The sequence below is a fragment of the Pseudorca crassidens genome, chromosome 9, assembly GCF_039906515.1.
Source record: "Pseudorca crassidens isolate mPseCra1 chromosome 9, mPseCra1.hap1, whole genome shotgun sequence".
In the NCBI taxonomy this organism is placed as follows: Eukaryota; Metazoa; Chordata; class Mammalia; order Artiodactyla; family Delphinidae; genus Pseudorca; species Pseudorca crassidens.
This window is the reverse complement of record NC_090304.1, coordinates 97,378,140-97,395,495: the sequence shown is the minus strand read 5'-3', so window position 1 is coordinate 97,395,495 and position 17,356 is coordinate 97,378,140. Positions and strand designations below refer to the sequence as shown.

At 35.0% G+C, this 17,356-nt stretch overlaps 1 protein-coding gene across 5 annotated transcripts in view; it reads right to left on the bottom strand.

Moving 5' to 3' along the window:
* Nucleotides 1-17,356, bottom strand: part of ARHGEF12 (Rho guanine nucleotide exchange factor 12) — a 143,845-nt gene that overhangs the window by 53,508 nt on the left and 72,981 nt on the right. For all 5 annotated transcript variants that reach the window (XM_067751343.1, XM_067751340.1, XM_067751341.1 and 2 more), the window contains 3 exons: nt 5,089-5,187; nt 4,361-4,410; nt 2,156-2,213 (listed from right to left, as the gene is read on the bottom strand). In XM_067751343.1, the coding sequence (XP_067607444.1) occupies nt 2,156-2,213; nt 4,361-4,410; nt 5,089-5,187 (207 nt within the window). The remainder of the gene's footprint in view (nt 1-2,155; nt 2,214-4,360; nt 4,411-5,088; nt 5,188-17,356) is intronic.

The window sequence follows — 17,356 nt, the reverse complement described above, 5'->3', positions numbered from 1 at the left end:
TTTCATCATCTGCTAATCATTTCTCCACAGAAAAAGAATCCTATTTGTCATTTCTCTTTTATGGCTCCCCTAAAATTCTAAAAGAACAATGCAATTTTCAGATAGCAAATCACTTACTCATAAGGTCAGATATTACTTAAAAGCAAGTAAGATTTATAACTCCAGTAATTTTTTTTTAATTTAGAGAAGAATAAGTTATTATCAACTATCTACTAACGGCTATGTTCAATCAATTTCTCAAATGCAAATTTTAAAAATCACCATATTAAGATGATACTAATTAGACAAGGTTTAACTAATTTTCTGTAATGATACAATTTTAAATTAACTTTAAAAAATGTGTGTGACAAGAAATATCCGACAAAAAGCAGAAGAAAAAACCCACAACAAATAAGTTGTGAGTTTTAATTTTAAAAATTTGGAGAAGACAAATTCACTAGGCATTTTACAGGGAAAAAACTATGGAAAGCAAAATTACCCATAACCAGAAAGACTCTGAAACAGACATTCATGAGTTATCTAGAATCAAGAAGAAATAATGCTTTCCACATAAAAAACTTTTCTAGATAACTGACCTTTAATGACAAAATCTTTCTCTTAGACTTTTCAGTAGAACTTTAAATTGTATTTCATACTTTTTCTCCCAATTTAATCCTCCCATGAAACTCGCTGGTAATTATTTCACAGTGTTTGGGGTTCTAAAAAATTTTTTATACTTAATGATCACAAATGCTGTGATACTGGGGAGATTTTAAGCACATACACTTTTTAAAGTTTTTCAGTCATATTTCTCTCTGTCACAAAGTCATCTAATATATCTTATTGACTTATCCATGTGCTTGGTTCTCATAGCCTCCTCGTTCTTCCCTTCTCTTCTTTAGATGTTTTTAAACTGGTTTGATTTGAAATCACTTTTATTATGTCTAGAATATGCATTGAAGAGTAGGACATGAGGGAGCTCTACTACAAGTATAGCCCACAGGGTTTAGGCATTTCAAATTTATATCTGTTTTCGATACTCAGAGTGTTTTATGCTTATTTTGAGTTTTTAGCTAGGCTCTTGTTATTGGATAAGTAATCTATTGCTACAGTCTTAGGATTTAATTTTTTAAGTAAAATTGATATTGGAACAAGTAAAATATATAACCTAAAAAGCTAAAGAAATAATCTTTTCATACTCTGCAACAGTCAGTTACCAAGCATATATTTATTATCATAAACCATCATATTTATGTAGCACATAAAAATTCATAAATCACAATCTCATTAAATAAGTAATCAAATTTATTCTAGTATGAGGATCTAATTCTGATCATCCCATTGCTTTTTAAAATGTACTAAAGTTAAGAACTAAGATCAAAGTGATCATTTTAGAGCACTGGTACTCTGATGAAGAGATAAAGGGATTCACAGGTTGCTTTATCTGAGCAATAATAAGGCCAAGAAGGATTTGTTTATTAAATTTATTCTAAAGATGTCCACTTAATGAAAAGAAGTAATATTAAATAAAAAAGTAGTGTTTCTGCTTGGCCATAAACAACTATCTCTTAACTGTAGTCTATTACACTGTGAAATAGTCTGATGCAGAAGACTACAAATTCTTAACCCTGGAGATTTCCAAGAGAAGAACACTCCCCTGGATTATTTAATCATTTACTTATCTGAGGGAACATGATTATGCTACATGATTTTGAAAGTTCCATTTCAGTTCATCCAGGCCACTGTGTCTGATTTCTCAACCTCTTCTCTTTCAGGTCAACTCATGCATTTCTTTCAAATATACTTTCATTATTACCAAGAATAACAAGGATATTATCATCAACCACATAAATGAAGTGGACTAAAGATAGTTATTAGTAAATTAAGAATTTTCACCTCAGACTTTCCTTTAATACAGGGGTCAGTAAACTCCAGCCAAGGGACTAAATTCAACCCACAGATTGTTTTGGCAAATATTTAGTTTTACTGAAACACAGCCATACCCATTCATTTATGCATCGTCTATGGCTGCTTTCACATTACAATGAGAGTCGAGTAGTAGATTATCTGACCCACAAAGCCTAAAAAATTTACTATCCGGCCTATTGCAGAAAATGTTTGCTTATCTTTGCTATAAGGGTTTCAGAAAACAAAACTGAGGATAACATTCACCTACATTTGATTAGCTTCACCACTTCCAGATGGTTTGAATGAGTCACCAGAGTTCCATTCACCTGTAAGAAAATGAAAATAGTGTCTGTCAGATAATTCTAGTTGAGACAATTAAACTGACTTCAGGAATTATCATATGTAATACAACCAATTATAACATAGTAAACAGGACTATATTAAAATGCATATATATTTGGTTCAATAGTCACTTTTACCACTATTCTATAAGGTATACTCAGCAACAAAATGAACTTGAGCACAAAAAAAGGCCTTGATTTAAAGAGATGCAAGAGCTGGGGTGGGGGGGCGGATATGGGGATATATGTATACATATAGCTGATTCACTTTGCTATACAGCAGAAACTAACACACCATTGTAAAGCAATTATATTCCAATAAAGATGCTTAAAAAAATAAAAAGGATGTTATAACTATTATAACTTATTCACCATGAAAAATGACAAAACATACTATGCAACAGATCTGCAAATCCTTCACAGTGAAGAACCCTTGCAAATTAAAAACTCCCTTTGCTTTTAATTACAAATTCGCTGATTTTCCAAAGGCATAATAAATTTTTTAAAAGATGAATAAGCAATATTTCTCCAATAATATTCAATTTACTATTAGTTTTCCAATCATCACCTAACCTTTACAAAGAAAATTAATTTTCAGACACGCTAAATGTAGGACGTGTTATCCAAAGTTTCCACTAAACCAAACAAATTAAGGTAAAAATATCAAACATGAATCTAACATTATTTTTTCTCTGATGCAAGTAACACTAATTTTCACAAGTTCAAATATATCGGGGTATAAAATAGAAGTAAAAGTACACTTGTCATGCCCACCAGAGATGATCACTGTTAAGCATGATGTTTAATCTGAGACATATTCTAGCATACACACACCAGATACACAGACACACATACATATACTTTGTAACTGCCTTTTCCTGCAAATAAAAAAGCACTGTTTTATTACATTATGGACGTCTTTCAATATAGGTACAAACAGACCTAATCTATTCTTTTTAAAAGCTGGAGGTGAAATGCAATTTATTTCTTTAGCCCTCAGTATACGCATATTTAGATTGTTTACAAGTTTTCGATACAATAAAGCTTAAATGAATTTTCCTGTACACGTATCGCTTCACATTTAAACATCTATTACCTTAGATAAGCTCCTAAAAGCAAAATTGTGGTCAAAGGTTATATACTTTTTTAAAATATGTAACTTTTGATACATATTCACAAATTTCCATCCAAACAGATTTCACCTAATTTATATTCACAACAAGTTTATGAGAGTAGCCATTTTACCACACCCAAACTATGCCAAATGTGTATCATTAATCTTTAACATTTCTGACAACCAAATATATTTTCACCTATCATTTAATTTCTACTTCTTTCTTATCAGTGAGGTTGGACATACCCTCATTGATATATTATTTCAATTACTTTGGAGAATTGCCTTATAAAATTCTTTGCCCTTTTTTCTGTCAGACTATCTATACTTTTGTTAGTAATTTGAAAGTGCTCTTTACAATTAAGGCTATCATATTCTGTAATATGTTTCAAATATTTATTTCCAGATAGTTCTTTGTAAATATGTTCATGGTGTCTTTTCCTGTATAGTAATTTGATTTTAAGTAATCACATTAGTTAGTTGTCTTAAGAGTAATTAGTGACTAATCCATTCTTTCCCTACTGATCAGAACTTAAGGGCTGTTTCTGGACTCTCTATTGTGTTCCACAGATAGGTCCATAGGTATAATAGAGTCACTTGCTTCAAATTAATCTGCACCATCTCACCTCACACTTATCCATACACATAATACCTTTGCAAAGTTCACTTAGAACAAATAATCATTTGGAAGCTTGACAAGGAATGGCACACCTCCCCAAATTTATTAATAAATTTTGAGGGAATTTCTTGCTAAGAGATTAACTTGGAGAAATATGATCTTTACAACAGCGAGTTATGACTCCATTTATTCAAGCCTTTTATTATGCTTTTCAGTAAAGGGTAACGTTAATTTTAGAATGAATGAAATAAGTTTTTATAGTCAATAAATCCATCATATATAATCTGTAGCTTTTAATAAAAATCAAAGCTAAAAAAATCAAGTTAAAAAAATCAAGATATGGCTAATATATGCTGTTTCTTAATTCTATCGTAAATTCCATAATAGCCTTTTCCTTACCTTGATGATTCGATCACCTGTCTGTACGCCAGCCCGCATGGCTGCTCCATCTGTAAGAGAAATTAATTCTTAAAATGCAATTCATTTACCTTCACTGATAATCTTCTTGAAAAGAGGCAGTGTAACAGAATGGTTAAATACATGGATTGTAAAGTCAGGCAGACTTAGGTCCAAATCCTGCCTCTGCCACTCACTAGTTGGTTGGATGACCATGGACAGATTTTATGTTTTTTTTTACTCTAAGCCTCGATATCACCTGTAATATAGAGATAAAAAATACCTACCTCAAATTACAGCAACCAAGATAAAGGAAGTATTCAATACATGGTAATAGTAGTTCAAGATATTACTGTCATTTGGGAGAAAAGGATGGATATTTTTGAGTCTACAGCCCCTTCTTTAATCTGTCTCTACCCAAATATCTCTGGTGCCATTAAGAAATAAAATTCCACAAACTTCTATAAGTGATGATGAGTAAAGTATCATGACTAAGGAGTCATATGATTTCTAAAACAATATAAGAACTGTTTTCTTTCCATAAAGTACAAAAGAAAATCAACTGGGGTAAATTCATGCCTATAACCGTAACACTAGAGACAACTCTAGCACAATAAGGCCATATGACCTGTAATGTATGTGATTATTTTATTCTAAGCAATAGACATTTTTAAACTATTCTATTCTTACTCTGCTCCCAAGTGACAAGACTGTTTTTAAAAATGCCTTGCCTTCTTTGACAGACTGTACGAACACTGGATTGTCTCCACTGACCGTCAGCCCAAATCCATTGTCATCCTTCTGGATGATCACACAACGCTGAACAAGACCTGCACAAGAACCAAAGGGTAAAGAGAGAAGGAAAGAGAAAACAGAGAAAAAGACAATAATTACATATTAGTAATGAACTGTAGTCTGTCTGGAGAAACACAAGGTAGCACATGAAACCCATATAAAAAATAAGAGCACTAACCCCATAAGCAAAACAAACACAAGAATATCACAAAGAATCATATATACTGGTTTCTCACAGGGGAGGTACAGCAGAATTGCTCCAAGATTAAAAACAGCTAAGGCAAACTGGAAAATATGAAGTATTAGAGAGGAGACAGACAGAATGCCCATTCACATCTATGCAATTAATTTGTAATATAAAATCCTCCCCCACCTCCCTGTGTTTTTGGTGCTCTAACTGGTGTTTAAACCCAAGATAATCAAATATTTTGGGACATTAGGCTAGAAGCATCCCATGGTAAACTCTAGAGAAGTCCAACCTTACTCTCAATAAAATATACTCAGAAAAACAGACTATAAAAAAGAAGGAGGTGCTTATAGAGCACCTGCAGCTCTTCTCCTGAAAGGGAGAAAGAAAAGGAAAAGTCCAAAGGAAAGAAAAGGAAAAGTCCAAGGGAAGAAAGACTTTGGCTTGTAGAAAAAATAAAAAGAAAAGAGAAAAAAAGGTAGGAAAGATAAAGAAAGAACCTGTGAGTTCAACCAACTCTTTGATTTCTTTCATATACTTACCTGATTCCTACAGAGAATTTGTTTTCCTTCTAGTTAAATAGCAAACAAAAATTGTCAAGGCAAGGTGAGAAAAAGAAGACCACAACCAAAGGAACAGGGACGTCCCAAAACAGAACCCTGATTAGTGCCCAGGGCTGTTTTATCGTAGATCAAGATCAGAAGATCCTGAACTCTTTGTTAGCCAAAGATTTAATGTATACTTCCAGCTTTTCAGAATCTAAGTGTTTTACCAAAAATCAGTATGCAAAACATGTAAACTAACACAAGTATAATGATTAAAAAACAAAAACTACTTCAAAATTAAGATTTTTATACAAAGAGCCATGATCTTTTAAATAAGTCTGATGTACAAAACAAAGGAAATGCTAAAGATTGCACGTTAATGAATATATAGGCATATTTCTTGTTGTTAATGAAATGACACAAGTATGAGCCTACTACAGATGAAAAACTAGAATAACTGGATCCCAGAATAGAAAACACAAACTTGAACCTTAATTTATAACCCTACACAAAAATTAATTTACAGCAAATTATGGACCTGAACATAAAAGCCAAAACTTTTCATAAGAAAACATAGGAGAAAAGCTTCAAGACCTTAGGATAGGCAGAGATCTTTTAGGATGCAAAATGCATCCATAAAAGAAAAAACTGGTAAATGGGACTCAAAATTTTAAATAGCTGCTTTCCTAAAGACACTGATAAGAAAATGAAAAGGCAAGCACAGACTGGGAGAAAATATTTGCATTACAAATTATCTGATAAAGCACTTGTACCCAGACATATATTTAAAAAAACAACTCTACAACCCAATAATGGAAGACACATTTTAAAGGGACAAAAGATTTGAACAAAGAAAGATACACCAATGGCCAATAAGCACATGCAAAGGTGCTCAACATTTGCAGTCTTCAGGAAAATGCAAATTAAAACCATAATGAGATACCACTATACACTAACTGGAATGGCTAAAAATTAAAAGACTGATAAATACCAAGTGCTAACAAGGATGTGGAACAACTAGAACTCTCATACATTGCTGGTGGGAATGTAAAATGGTGGAAATTTCTTATAAAGGCAAGTATATATTTACATATGACCCAGCAACTTCACTCCTAAGATAAATGAAAACTCATGTCCACATAAAGACTGGTAAACAAATGTTCACAGCAGTTTTGCTCATAAGAGAAAAAAACTAGAAACAACTCAATTGTCCATCAACAGACAAATGGATAAACAAACTGTGGTACAGCCATTACAATAAAATACTACTTAGCAAGAAAAAAAGGGAACTACTCACACAGGCAACAAACACGGATGAATCACAAAAACATCATGTTAAGCAAAAGAAGGCAGATACAAAAGAGAGTACACACTACATGATTCCAGTGTAGAACAGGCAAAAAGTAAACTAGTAAGGAAAAGCAGATTAGTGGTTGCCTAGCGGCAGGATGGGGTGGAGAGGTAAGAATGACTGCAAAGAGACATGAAGGAACTTTTTGGGTTGATGGAAATGTTCTATACATTAATTAAGGTAATGGTTACATGAGTATTCATCTGTCAAGACTCAGTGAACTGTACACTTAAAATGAGTGCATCTTATTTTATGTAAATTAGATCTCAAAAAAGTTAATTTTCAACATTTAAAAATTGAGTGAGACCTCAATTCTAGAGACTACTAAGTACTAAACAGTATTTGAATTCACAGTGTCACCACTCCTACAAAATAGGAAACTGCAATGGGGTCAGAGGAAAGATAACCCATCAGAATTTAACCATTTTTCTTTTGTTTAATGTTGCTTCCTTCAACTAATTAGGAAAAACTCTAAATAGAATGGGTATAAATACATAAAATCAAGGAAAAAGACATTCTTTATAAATTTCTAGTACATAATACAATAAATATAAGTATCAGAGAATAATGTTTTACAGGAATCTTTTAAAATGAACACCCACTTTTAGAAACATAAACATCTGATGCCTTTCTTTACAGTCATTTGAAATTTCAAAATAAATTACATACTTTGAATTTTTAAAAGTCAAGACAACTGCAGCACTGAATATATATATTTTTCGTGCTATAATCATCCCTCCCAGTTATCTCATCTCACTTCCAAAGGGCTGAAAATGAGTGAACTGAAGGATTCTAATATTGATGTTTCCTGCGCTAAGCCACTGGGCTTCTCAAGCAGACTTTCTTCCAGGTCCCTGTAGTGAATCGGGTACTTGTACACAATGAGGGAGAGGAGTAGTGGGGGTTAAGAGTTTGCTATGTTTATGTATTTCACTTGACTATAATGTACCTAAAGTATTTAGCTTAATGCCTGACAAATACTAAGGGTTCATAAATGTTAGGTATTATTTTATTATGACTAGGGGTGGGTTGTGCTTGGATTTTCCTGCTCAGAAATATATTACTCATTTACCCATGCCATCAATTAAAAATACATTTGTGGGGGCTTCCCTGGTGGCGCAGGGGTTGAGAATCCACCTGCCGATGCAGGGGACACGGGTTCGTGCCCTGGACCAGGAAGATCCCACGTGCCGCGGAGCAGCTGGGCCCGTGAGCCATGCCCGCTGGGCCTGAGCATCCGGAGCCTGTGCTCCTTAACGGAAGAGGTCACAGCAGTGAGAGGCCCGTGTACCACAAAAAAGAAAAAAAAAAATACATTTGTGTTAACGAACTCCTATCATTAATGTAAATGCTCCTCAGAAGGATCAATTCTCATTTATGACGTCTTTGTGTGAATTTTGTTTTGGTTTAATAGACCAGCAAATTACTTTGAGATGGGGAAGGAAGTAAGGAAATTTTACAGAGCTTCTTGTGATAGGTAACTTTAGAAGATGAGAGACAGCATGACACCCTCAAGAAACAAATCATCTCCTCTTATAAAACTTTCCCTAAATAACAAGACTGTGTTAGGTGCCCCCTTCTAGACTCCCACTGCACCCTCTATTTACTCTCAGAGTATCTTTGTCACTCACAACTGATTTGTATTTGTTTTTATCCTCTCATTAGATTAAATACTCCCCTGAAAGGGTTCAGGGGCTCTATCTTGTGTACAAACTTATCTCAGGACCTGGTATATGTTCTGGCATAAAAGGAAATTTTTTTAAATTGCTAATGAATTAACGAAAATCACAAAAGTATAGGAGTCTAGAGATGAACGGAAGCTCAGAAAGGGAGGTGATCAGAGAGAAAAAAAATAGGACTACACACAGTTAACTTTAGCAAATATGCTTAGGGTCCTAACAGACTGCTAAGCACTGAAAGAATTTATTAGGGTTGCCTCAGAATACTGCAAACCTGTATTCTCCAATTCAAAACTGTTCAGCATCATAACTTTCCCCTTTAATTCTACATTAAAAGGAGAAGATAAGGAACAAAGAAGAAAGAGGAAAAAGGGAAAGAGCTATGTGAGCATCATATTCATCTTTTTCCTCTCCTCAACACCACTATACTGTCCATTTAACAATATTATTATTCTAAGTCCATCTACTAATCTGAGACTCTGATATACTTGAATATCTAAGAATTACTAGACTACCAATAGAAAAAGAAAACATACATACATAGCCAATTCAGAATCTGTAGAATTCAAATTACTGAAATGTTCTACTTATTGTAGACCAGAAGCTATTTTAACCCACCACACAGGATAAACTCCACCCTTAACATTGACATCACCAATACTGACTATCATATTTTTGAAATGTCCTTTTTGACAAAAAAAAAAAATCCACTTTGCTTTAGCAAATTTGTATTGAGCATCTGTCTGCTCGTTATTTAACACTGTAACCTGCAGGTGTTATGAGGAATACAAAACAACTAGGAGTCTTTGCTCTCAAAGAACTTAAAATCTTGAAAGGGAAGGATAATAGAGAAACAAAGAGAGAAACAATCTGACTAAAATGATATGATAACAGGCCCTATATGTTATTAAAGAAGGGAGAGAGAAAAGGTGGACTCCTAATTCCAAAATAATCATTTTTGAATTTCACTAATAAAAAAAAAAAAACTTTCCATCATTTTAACTTTTTCTGGTTCTTACAAACACATATAACCCATGGTTGGTTTGTTGGCTTATTTTGCTAATTCCCTTATTCTCTGGTATAAAGAGTATTAATTATAATCACCATACAAGTGTGTTTATCTCTGAATTTTTTTTTTTGCGGTACGTGGGCCTCTCACTGCTGTGGCCTCTCCCGTTGTGGAGCACAGGCTCCGGACACGCAGGCTCAGCAGCCATGGTTCAGGGGACCAGCCGCTCTGCGGCATGTGGGATCCTCCCGGACCGGGGCACGAACCCGTGTCCCCTGCATTGGCAGGCGGGCTCTCAACCACTGTGCCACCAGGGAAGCCCCATATGAACATTTTTTTCCACAACTATCTAGTTTTTTGTTTTTAAAAAAATAAATTTATTTATTTATTTTTGGCTGCATTGGGTCTTCGTTGCTGCGCGCGGGCTTTCTCTAGTCGCGGCGAGCGGGGGCTACTCTTCGTTGCGGTGCGCAGGCTTCTCATTGCGATGGCTTCCCTCGCTGTGGAGCACGGGCTCTAGGCAGCTGGGCTTCAGTAGTTGTGGCACGCGGGCTTCAGTAGTTGTGGCTTGTGGGCTCTAGAGCGCAGGCTCAGTAGTTGTGGCGCACGGGCGTAGTTGCTCCGCGGCATGTGGGATCTTCCCGGACCAGGGCTTGAACCCGTGTCCCCTGAATTGGCAGGCGGATTCTTAACCACTGCGCCACCAGGGAAGCCCCACAACTATCTAGTTTTTAAGTGCATACGGAATATTGGTAACAAAGTGCATCTCTACTATCATGCTTACAAAAAAGCACTTCTTTTGTACCAGACTGTAAACTTCTAGAAAGCAGGTACAGTCTCCTATTTTCTTGATATCTATCCCTTAACATAGTACCTGGCATATAATAGGTGCTCAATGAATATTTACTAAATAAATCTGAACTTATTTTATAAATAAATCATACTCAGTCACTTTTCAGGAAACAGTAAAATCATATCCATGAAAACTATGCCAAGTAGAGAAATACTCCTACACAGACACTAACCTTCTGCCCTGGCTAAATTCTAACCAAAGTAATTTGATACTCCATCTACCCTAAAATAACTCCTCTAGTTCTTTACTTCCTGCCTTTTAAGGAATATGATATTTCACCTGGAAGCTGATAATAAATGTCATGCTTCATATGATCAGTGAAGTAAAGATAGATGGTCTACCAAATTTATGTAAATATTATCCTTTCCTATTTTTTTTCTCTTTAGAAACAAAGGACATGTTTTCCTGTTATAATAATGTGACTTTTTTTCTTTTTAAATGCTTTTTTACTGAAGTACCATTAATTTATAATATTCTGTTAGTTTCAGGTATACAGCATAGTGATTCAGTATTTTTGTTATAATCTATTACTACAAGATACTGGATATAGTTCCCTGTGCTATACAGTATATCCTTGTTGCTTATCTATTTTATATATAGTAGTTTATATCTATTAATTCCATACCTCAAATTTGTCCCTCCTCCCTTCCCTCTTTCCTTTGGTAACCAAAAGTTTGTTTCCTATATCTGTGAGTCTGTTTCTGTTTTGCATATATTGATATATTCATTTGTATTATTTTTTAGATTCCACATGTAAGTGATATCATACAGTATTTGTCTAAGCATAATGCTCTCTAGGTCCATCCACATTGCTGCAAATGGCATTATTTTTCTTTTATGGCTGAGTAATATTCCTTGGTGTGTGTGTATGTGTCTCTATGTGTGTGTATACACAAGACATCCTTTTTTTGAAACTGAACTATAGTTGACCTACAATATTGTGTTAACTCCAGGTGTACAGCTAAGCGATTTAGTTATATACATATATATATTTTCAGATTTTCCATTATAGGTTATTACAAGATGTTGAGTGTAGTTCCTGTGCTATATACATCTTCTTAATTCAATAATCTGCTGACAAGCACTTGAGTTGCTTCCAAATCTTGGCTGTTGTAAATAGTGTTGCTATGAACATTGTGGTGCACATGTCCTTTCAAATTAGTGTTTTCGTTCTTCCAGATATATAACCAGGAGTGGAACTGCTGACTCATATGGCAGTTCTATTTTTAGTTTTTTAAGGAACCTCTAAACTGTTTTCCACAGTGGCTGCACCAATTTACATTCCCTCCAATGGTGTACAAGGGTTCCCTTTGCTCCACATCCTCTCTAACACTTATTTGTAGACTTTTTTTTTTTTTTTTTGCGGTACGCAGGCCTCTCACTGTTGTGGCCTCTCCCGTTGCGGAGCACAGGCTCCGGACGCGCAGGCTCAGCGGCCATGGCTCACGGGCCCAGCCACTCCGCGGCATGTGGGATCTTCCCGGACCGGGGCACGAACCCGTGTCTCCTGCATCGGCAGGCGGACTCAACCACTGCGCCACCAGGGAAGCCCTAGACTTTTTAATGGTAGCCATTCTGACAAGTGTGAGGTGATACTTCATTGTGGTTTTGATTTGCATTTCTTAATAATTAGCAATGATGAGCACCTTTTCACGTGCCTGTTACCCATCCGCATATCTTCTTTGAAAAATGTCTATTCAATTCTTCTGCGCATTTTTTGAGTGGTTTGGGTTTTGTTTTGTTTTGTTTTTCAATATTGAATTGTATGAGCTGTTTGTATACTTTGGATATTAACCCCTTGCTGGTCACATCATTTGCAAATATTTTTCCCCATACCATAGGTACTCTTCGTTTTCTGCTGTGCAAAACTTTTAAGTTTAATTAGGTCCCACTTGTTTATTTCTGCTCTTATTTCTTTTGCCTCAGGAGACTGATCCAAGAAAACTTTGCTACAATTTATATCAAAGAGTGTTCTGCCTATGTTCTCTTCTAGGAGTATTATGGTTTCAGATTTTCCATTTAGGTCTTTAAACCATTTTGAGTTTATTTTTGTATATAGTGTGAGGGAATGTTACAATTTCATTGTTTTACACATGGCTGTCCAGCTTTCCCAGCACAACTTGTTGAAGAGACTGTCTTTTCTCCATTGCATACCTTGCCTCTTTTGTTGTAGATTAATTGATTGTAGATGCATGGATTTATTTCCGGGCTCTCTATTCTGTTCCATTGATCTATGTGCCTGTTTCTGTGCCAATACCATGCTGTCTTGATTACTGTAGCTTTGTAGTATAGTCTGAAGTTTGGGAGGGTTATACCTCCAGTTTATTCTTTTGTCTCAGGATTGCCTTGGCAATTTGAGGTCTCTGGTAGTTCCATATAAATTTTAGAATTATTTGTTCTAGTTCTGCAGAAAATGTCCTGGGTACTTTGATACGGACTGCATTTAAATCTGTAGATTGCTTTGGATAGTATGGCCATTTTAATATTAATTCTTCCAATCCAAGAGCCTGGGATATCTTTCCATTTCTTTGAATCATCTTCAATTTCCTTCATCAGAGTTTTACAGTTTGCAAAGTAAAGTTCTTTCACTTCCTTGCTTAATTTTATTCCTAGTAATTTTATTTTTTTGATGTGATTTTAAACAGAATTGTCTTTTTTACTTTCTCTTTCTGATATTTCATTATTAGTGTATAGGAACACAACAGATTTCTGTATATTAATCTTGTATCCTGCATCATTCCGGAATTCATTTATTAGTTCTAGTAGTTTCTCAGCAGAGAATTTAGTATTCTCTATATAGAGTATCATGTCATTTGCAAAGAGTGACAGTTTTACCTCTTCCCTACTAATCTGTATACCTTTTATTTATTTTTCTTTTCTGATTACTGTGGATGGGACTTCCAATACCATGTTAAACAGAAGTGGTGAGAGTGAGCATCCTTGCCTTGTTTCTGAATTTAGCAGGAAGGCTTTCAGCTTTTCACTGTTGAGTATTACGTTGGCTGTGTGTTTGTTTTACCTTTACTATGTTGAGATATGTTCCCTCTATACCCACTTTGATGGGAGTTTTCATCATGAATGGATGCTGAATTTTGTCAAATGCTGCTTCTGCATCTGTTGAGATGATCATGTGACTTTTGTCTTTCCTTCTGCTAATGCGGTGTATCACATTGATTTGTGTATGCTGAACTATCCTTGTGACCCTGGAATAAATCCAACTTGATCATGGTATATGATCCTTTTTATGTATTGTAGGATTTCGTTTGCTTATACTTTGTTGAGGATTTTTGCATCTATATTCATCAAAGATACCGGCCTGTAATTTTTTATAATGTCTTTGTCTGGTTTTGGTATCAGGTGGCCTCATAAAATGAATTTCGGAGTGTTCCCTCCTCCTCAATTTTTTGGAATAGCTTAAGAAGGATAGGTATAAGTTCTTTATATGTTTGGCAGGATTCCCCTGCAAAGCCATCTGGTCCAGGACTTTTGTTTGCTGCGAGCTTTTTTTTTTTTAATTACAGACTCAACTTCACTTCTAGTGTTCAGTCTGTTCAAGTTGTCTGTTTCTTCTTGACTCAGTCTTGGCAGGCTGTACGTTTCTAGAAATTTGTCCATTTCTTCTAGGTTGTCCGATTTGTTGGCACATACCTGTTCATGGTATTCTCTTATGATTTTCTGTATTTCTGTGGTATCAGATGCTATTTCTCCTCTTTCATTTCTTTTTTTATTTGTTTGTTTTGTTTTTTGGTATTTTTTTAATTGAAGTATTGTTGATTTACAATGTTGTGTTAATTACTGTTGTACAGCAAAGTGACTCAGTTATACATATATACACATTCTTTTTCATATTCTTCTCCATTATGGTTTATCACAGGATATAAAATATAGTTCCCTGTGCTATACAGTAGGACATAAATGTTTATCCATTCTATATATACCAGTTTGCATCTGCTAATCCAAAACTCCCAATCCATCCCTCTCCCACCCCTCTCTCCCTTGGTAATCACCAGTCTATTGTTTACGTCCGTAATTCTGTTTCTGTTTCATAGATAGGTTCGTTTGTGTCATATTTTAGGTTCCACATATAAATGATATCATATGGTATTTGTCTTTCTCTTTCTGACTTACTTCACTTAGTATGATAATCTCTAGCTGCATCCAAGTTGCTGCAAATGTGGCATTATTTTGTTCTTTTTTATGGCTGTAGTATTCCATTGTATATATGTACCACATCTTCTTTATCCATTCATCTGTCAATGAAAGTTTGTTTCCATGTCTTGGCTATTGTGAATAGTGCTGCTATGAACATAGAGGTGCATGTATCTTTTCGAATTATAGGTTTGTCTGGATATATGCCCAGGAGTGGGATTGCTGGAACATATGATGATTCTATTTTTAGTTTTCTGAGGAACCTCCATACTGTTTTCCACAGTGGCTGCACCAACTTACATTCCCACCAAAAGTGTAGGAGGGTTCCCTTTTCTCCACACCCTTTCCAGCATTTGTTATTTGTAGACTTTTTAATGATGGCCGTTCTGACAAGGGTGAGGTGGTACCTCATTGTAGTTCTGATTTGCATTTCTCTAATACTTAGCGATGTTTAGCATCTTTTCATGTGCCTATTGGCCATGTGTATTTCTTCTTTGGAGAAATGTCTATTTAGGCCTTCTGCTCATTTTTCAATCGGGTTGTTTTTTGTTGTTGTTGTTGAGGTGTATGAGCTGTTTGTATATTTTGGAAATTAAGCCCTTGTTGGTCACATCATTTGCAAATACTTCCTCCCATTCTGTAGGTTGCCTTTTCATTTTGTTTATGGTTTCCTTTGCTGTGCAAAAGCTTATAAGTTTGAACAGGTCCTATTTGTTTATTTTTGTTTTTATTCTCTTTCATTTCTCATTTGCATCCTTTTTTCTTCTTAGTGAATCTGGCTAAAGGTTTATCGATTTTATTTGTCTTTTCAAAGAACACCTTTTGGTTTCATTAATCTTTTCTATTGTTTTATCTCTAATTAATTTATTTCCTCTCTAATCTTTACTATTTCCTTCCTTCTACTGACTGTGGGCTTTGTGTGTTCTCTTTCTAAATCTTTTAGGTGGTTAGGTTGTCATTTGAGATATCTCTTGTTTCTTAAGAAAGGCCTGTATCACTATAAACTTCCCTTAGAATTGCTTTTGCTGCACCCCATAGATTTTGGAAAGTTGTGTTTTCATTTTCATTTGTCTCAAGGTATTTCCCAATTTCCTTTTTGATTTCATCATTCACCCATTGGTTTTTCAGTAGCATATTGTTTAGTCTCTACATGTTTGTTCTTTTCCTGTAGTTGATTTCTAGTTTCATACTGTTGTGGTTGGAAATTATGCTTGATATAATTCCTATGCTCTTAAATTTGTTGAGGCTTGTTCTGTAACCTGGTATGTGATCTATCCTGGAGAACGTTCCATGTGCACTTCAAAAGAATGTGTATTCTACATTTTTGGGGGGAATGTGGTGTCCTGTAGGTATCAATTAAGTCAAAGTGATCTACTGTGTCGTTTGAGACCTCTGTTGCCTTACTGATTTTCTGTCTGGATGATCTGTCCATTGAGGACAGTGAGGTGTTAATGTCTCCTACTATTACTGTATTACTGTCAGTTTCTCCCTTTACATCTGTTAGTATTTGCTTTGTATATTTAGGTGTTCCTATACTGGGTGTGTATATCTTAACGAGTGTAATACCCTCTTCCTGCATTGATCCCTTCTTCATTGTATAATCCCTTGTATTGATTCCTTTATCCCTTCTCTGTCATTATAGCTTTCGTCTTAAAGTCTACCTTGTCTGATATGAGTATTGCTACCCCCACTTTCTTGTTGTTTCTGTTTGCATGAAATATCTTTTTCCATCCTCTCACTTTCGGTCTGTGTACATCTTTCACCCCGAAGTGAGTCTCTTGTAGGCAGCATATTGAAGGCTCTTGTTTTCTAATCCAGTCAGCCACCTTATGTCTTTTGATCGGAGCATTTAGTCCACTGACATTTAAAGTAATTACTGATAGGTATGTACTTATGTCATTTTATTCCTTGTTTGGCAGTTGTTTTTGTAGTTCTTTGTTCATTTCCTCTTCTTTTTGTTTCTGCCATTGTGGTTTGATGATTTTCTTTTGTAGTATGCTTGAATTCCTTTCTTCCTTTCTTTTACAGTACCCTCTACTGTAGGGTTTTGATTTGTGGTTACCACTGGGTTCATATATGTTGACCCATAATTGTATCTACTTGCTTTAAACTGATAATCATTGAAGTTCAAACATTCTAAAAGATCTACATTTTTTACTCCTCTCCCACATATTTTGTGTTTTTGAGGTCATATTTTATATCTTCATGCTTATCCCTTTACTGTTTATTGTATTTATAGTTGCTTTTACAATTTTTTAAAAGTGATCTTCAATCCTTACTGTATATTTACCATTCCCATTGGGATTTTCCCTTTCCTGTAGATTCTTACTTCTTTTCCATTTAGAGAAGACCTTTCAACATTTCTTTTATGGTAGGCTTAGTATTGCTTTATTCTTTTAGTTTTTGCTTTTCTGAGACATTATTTACCTCT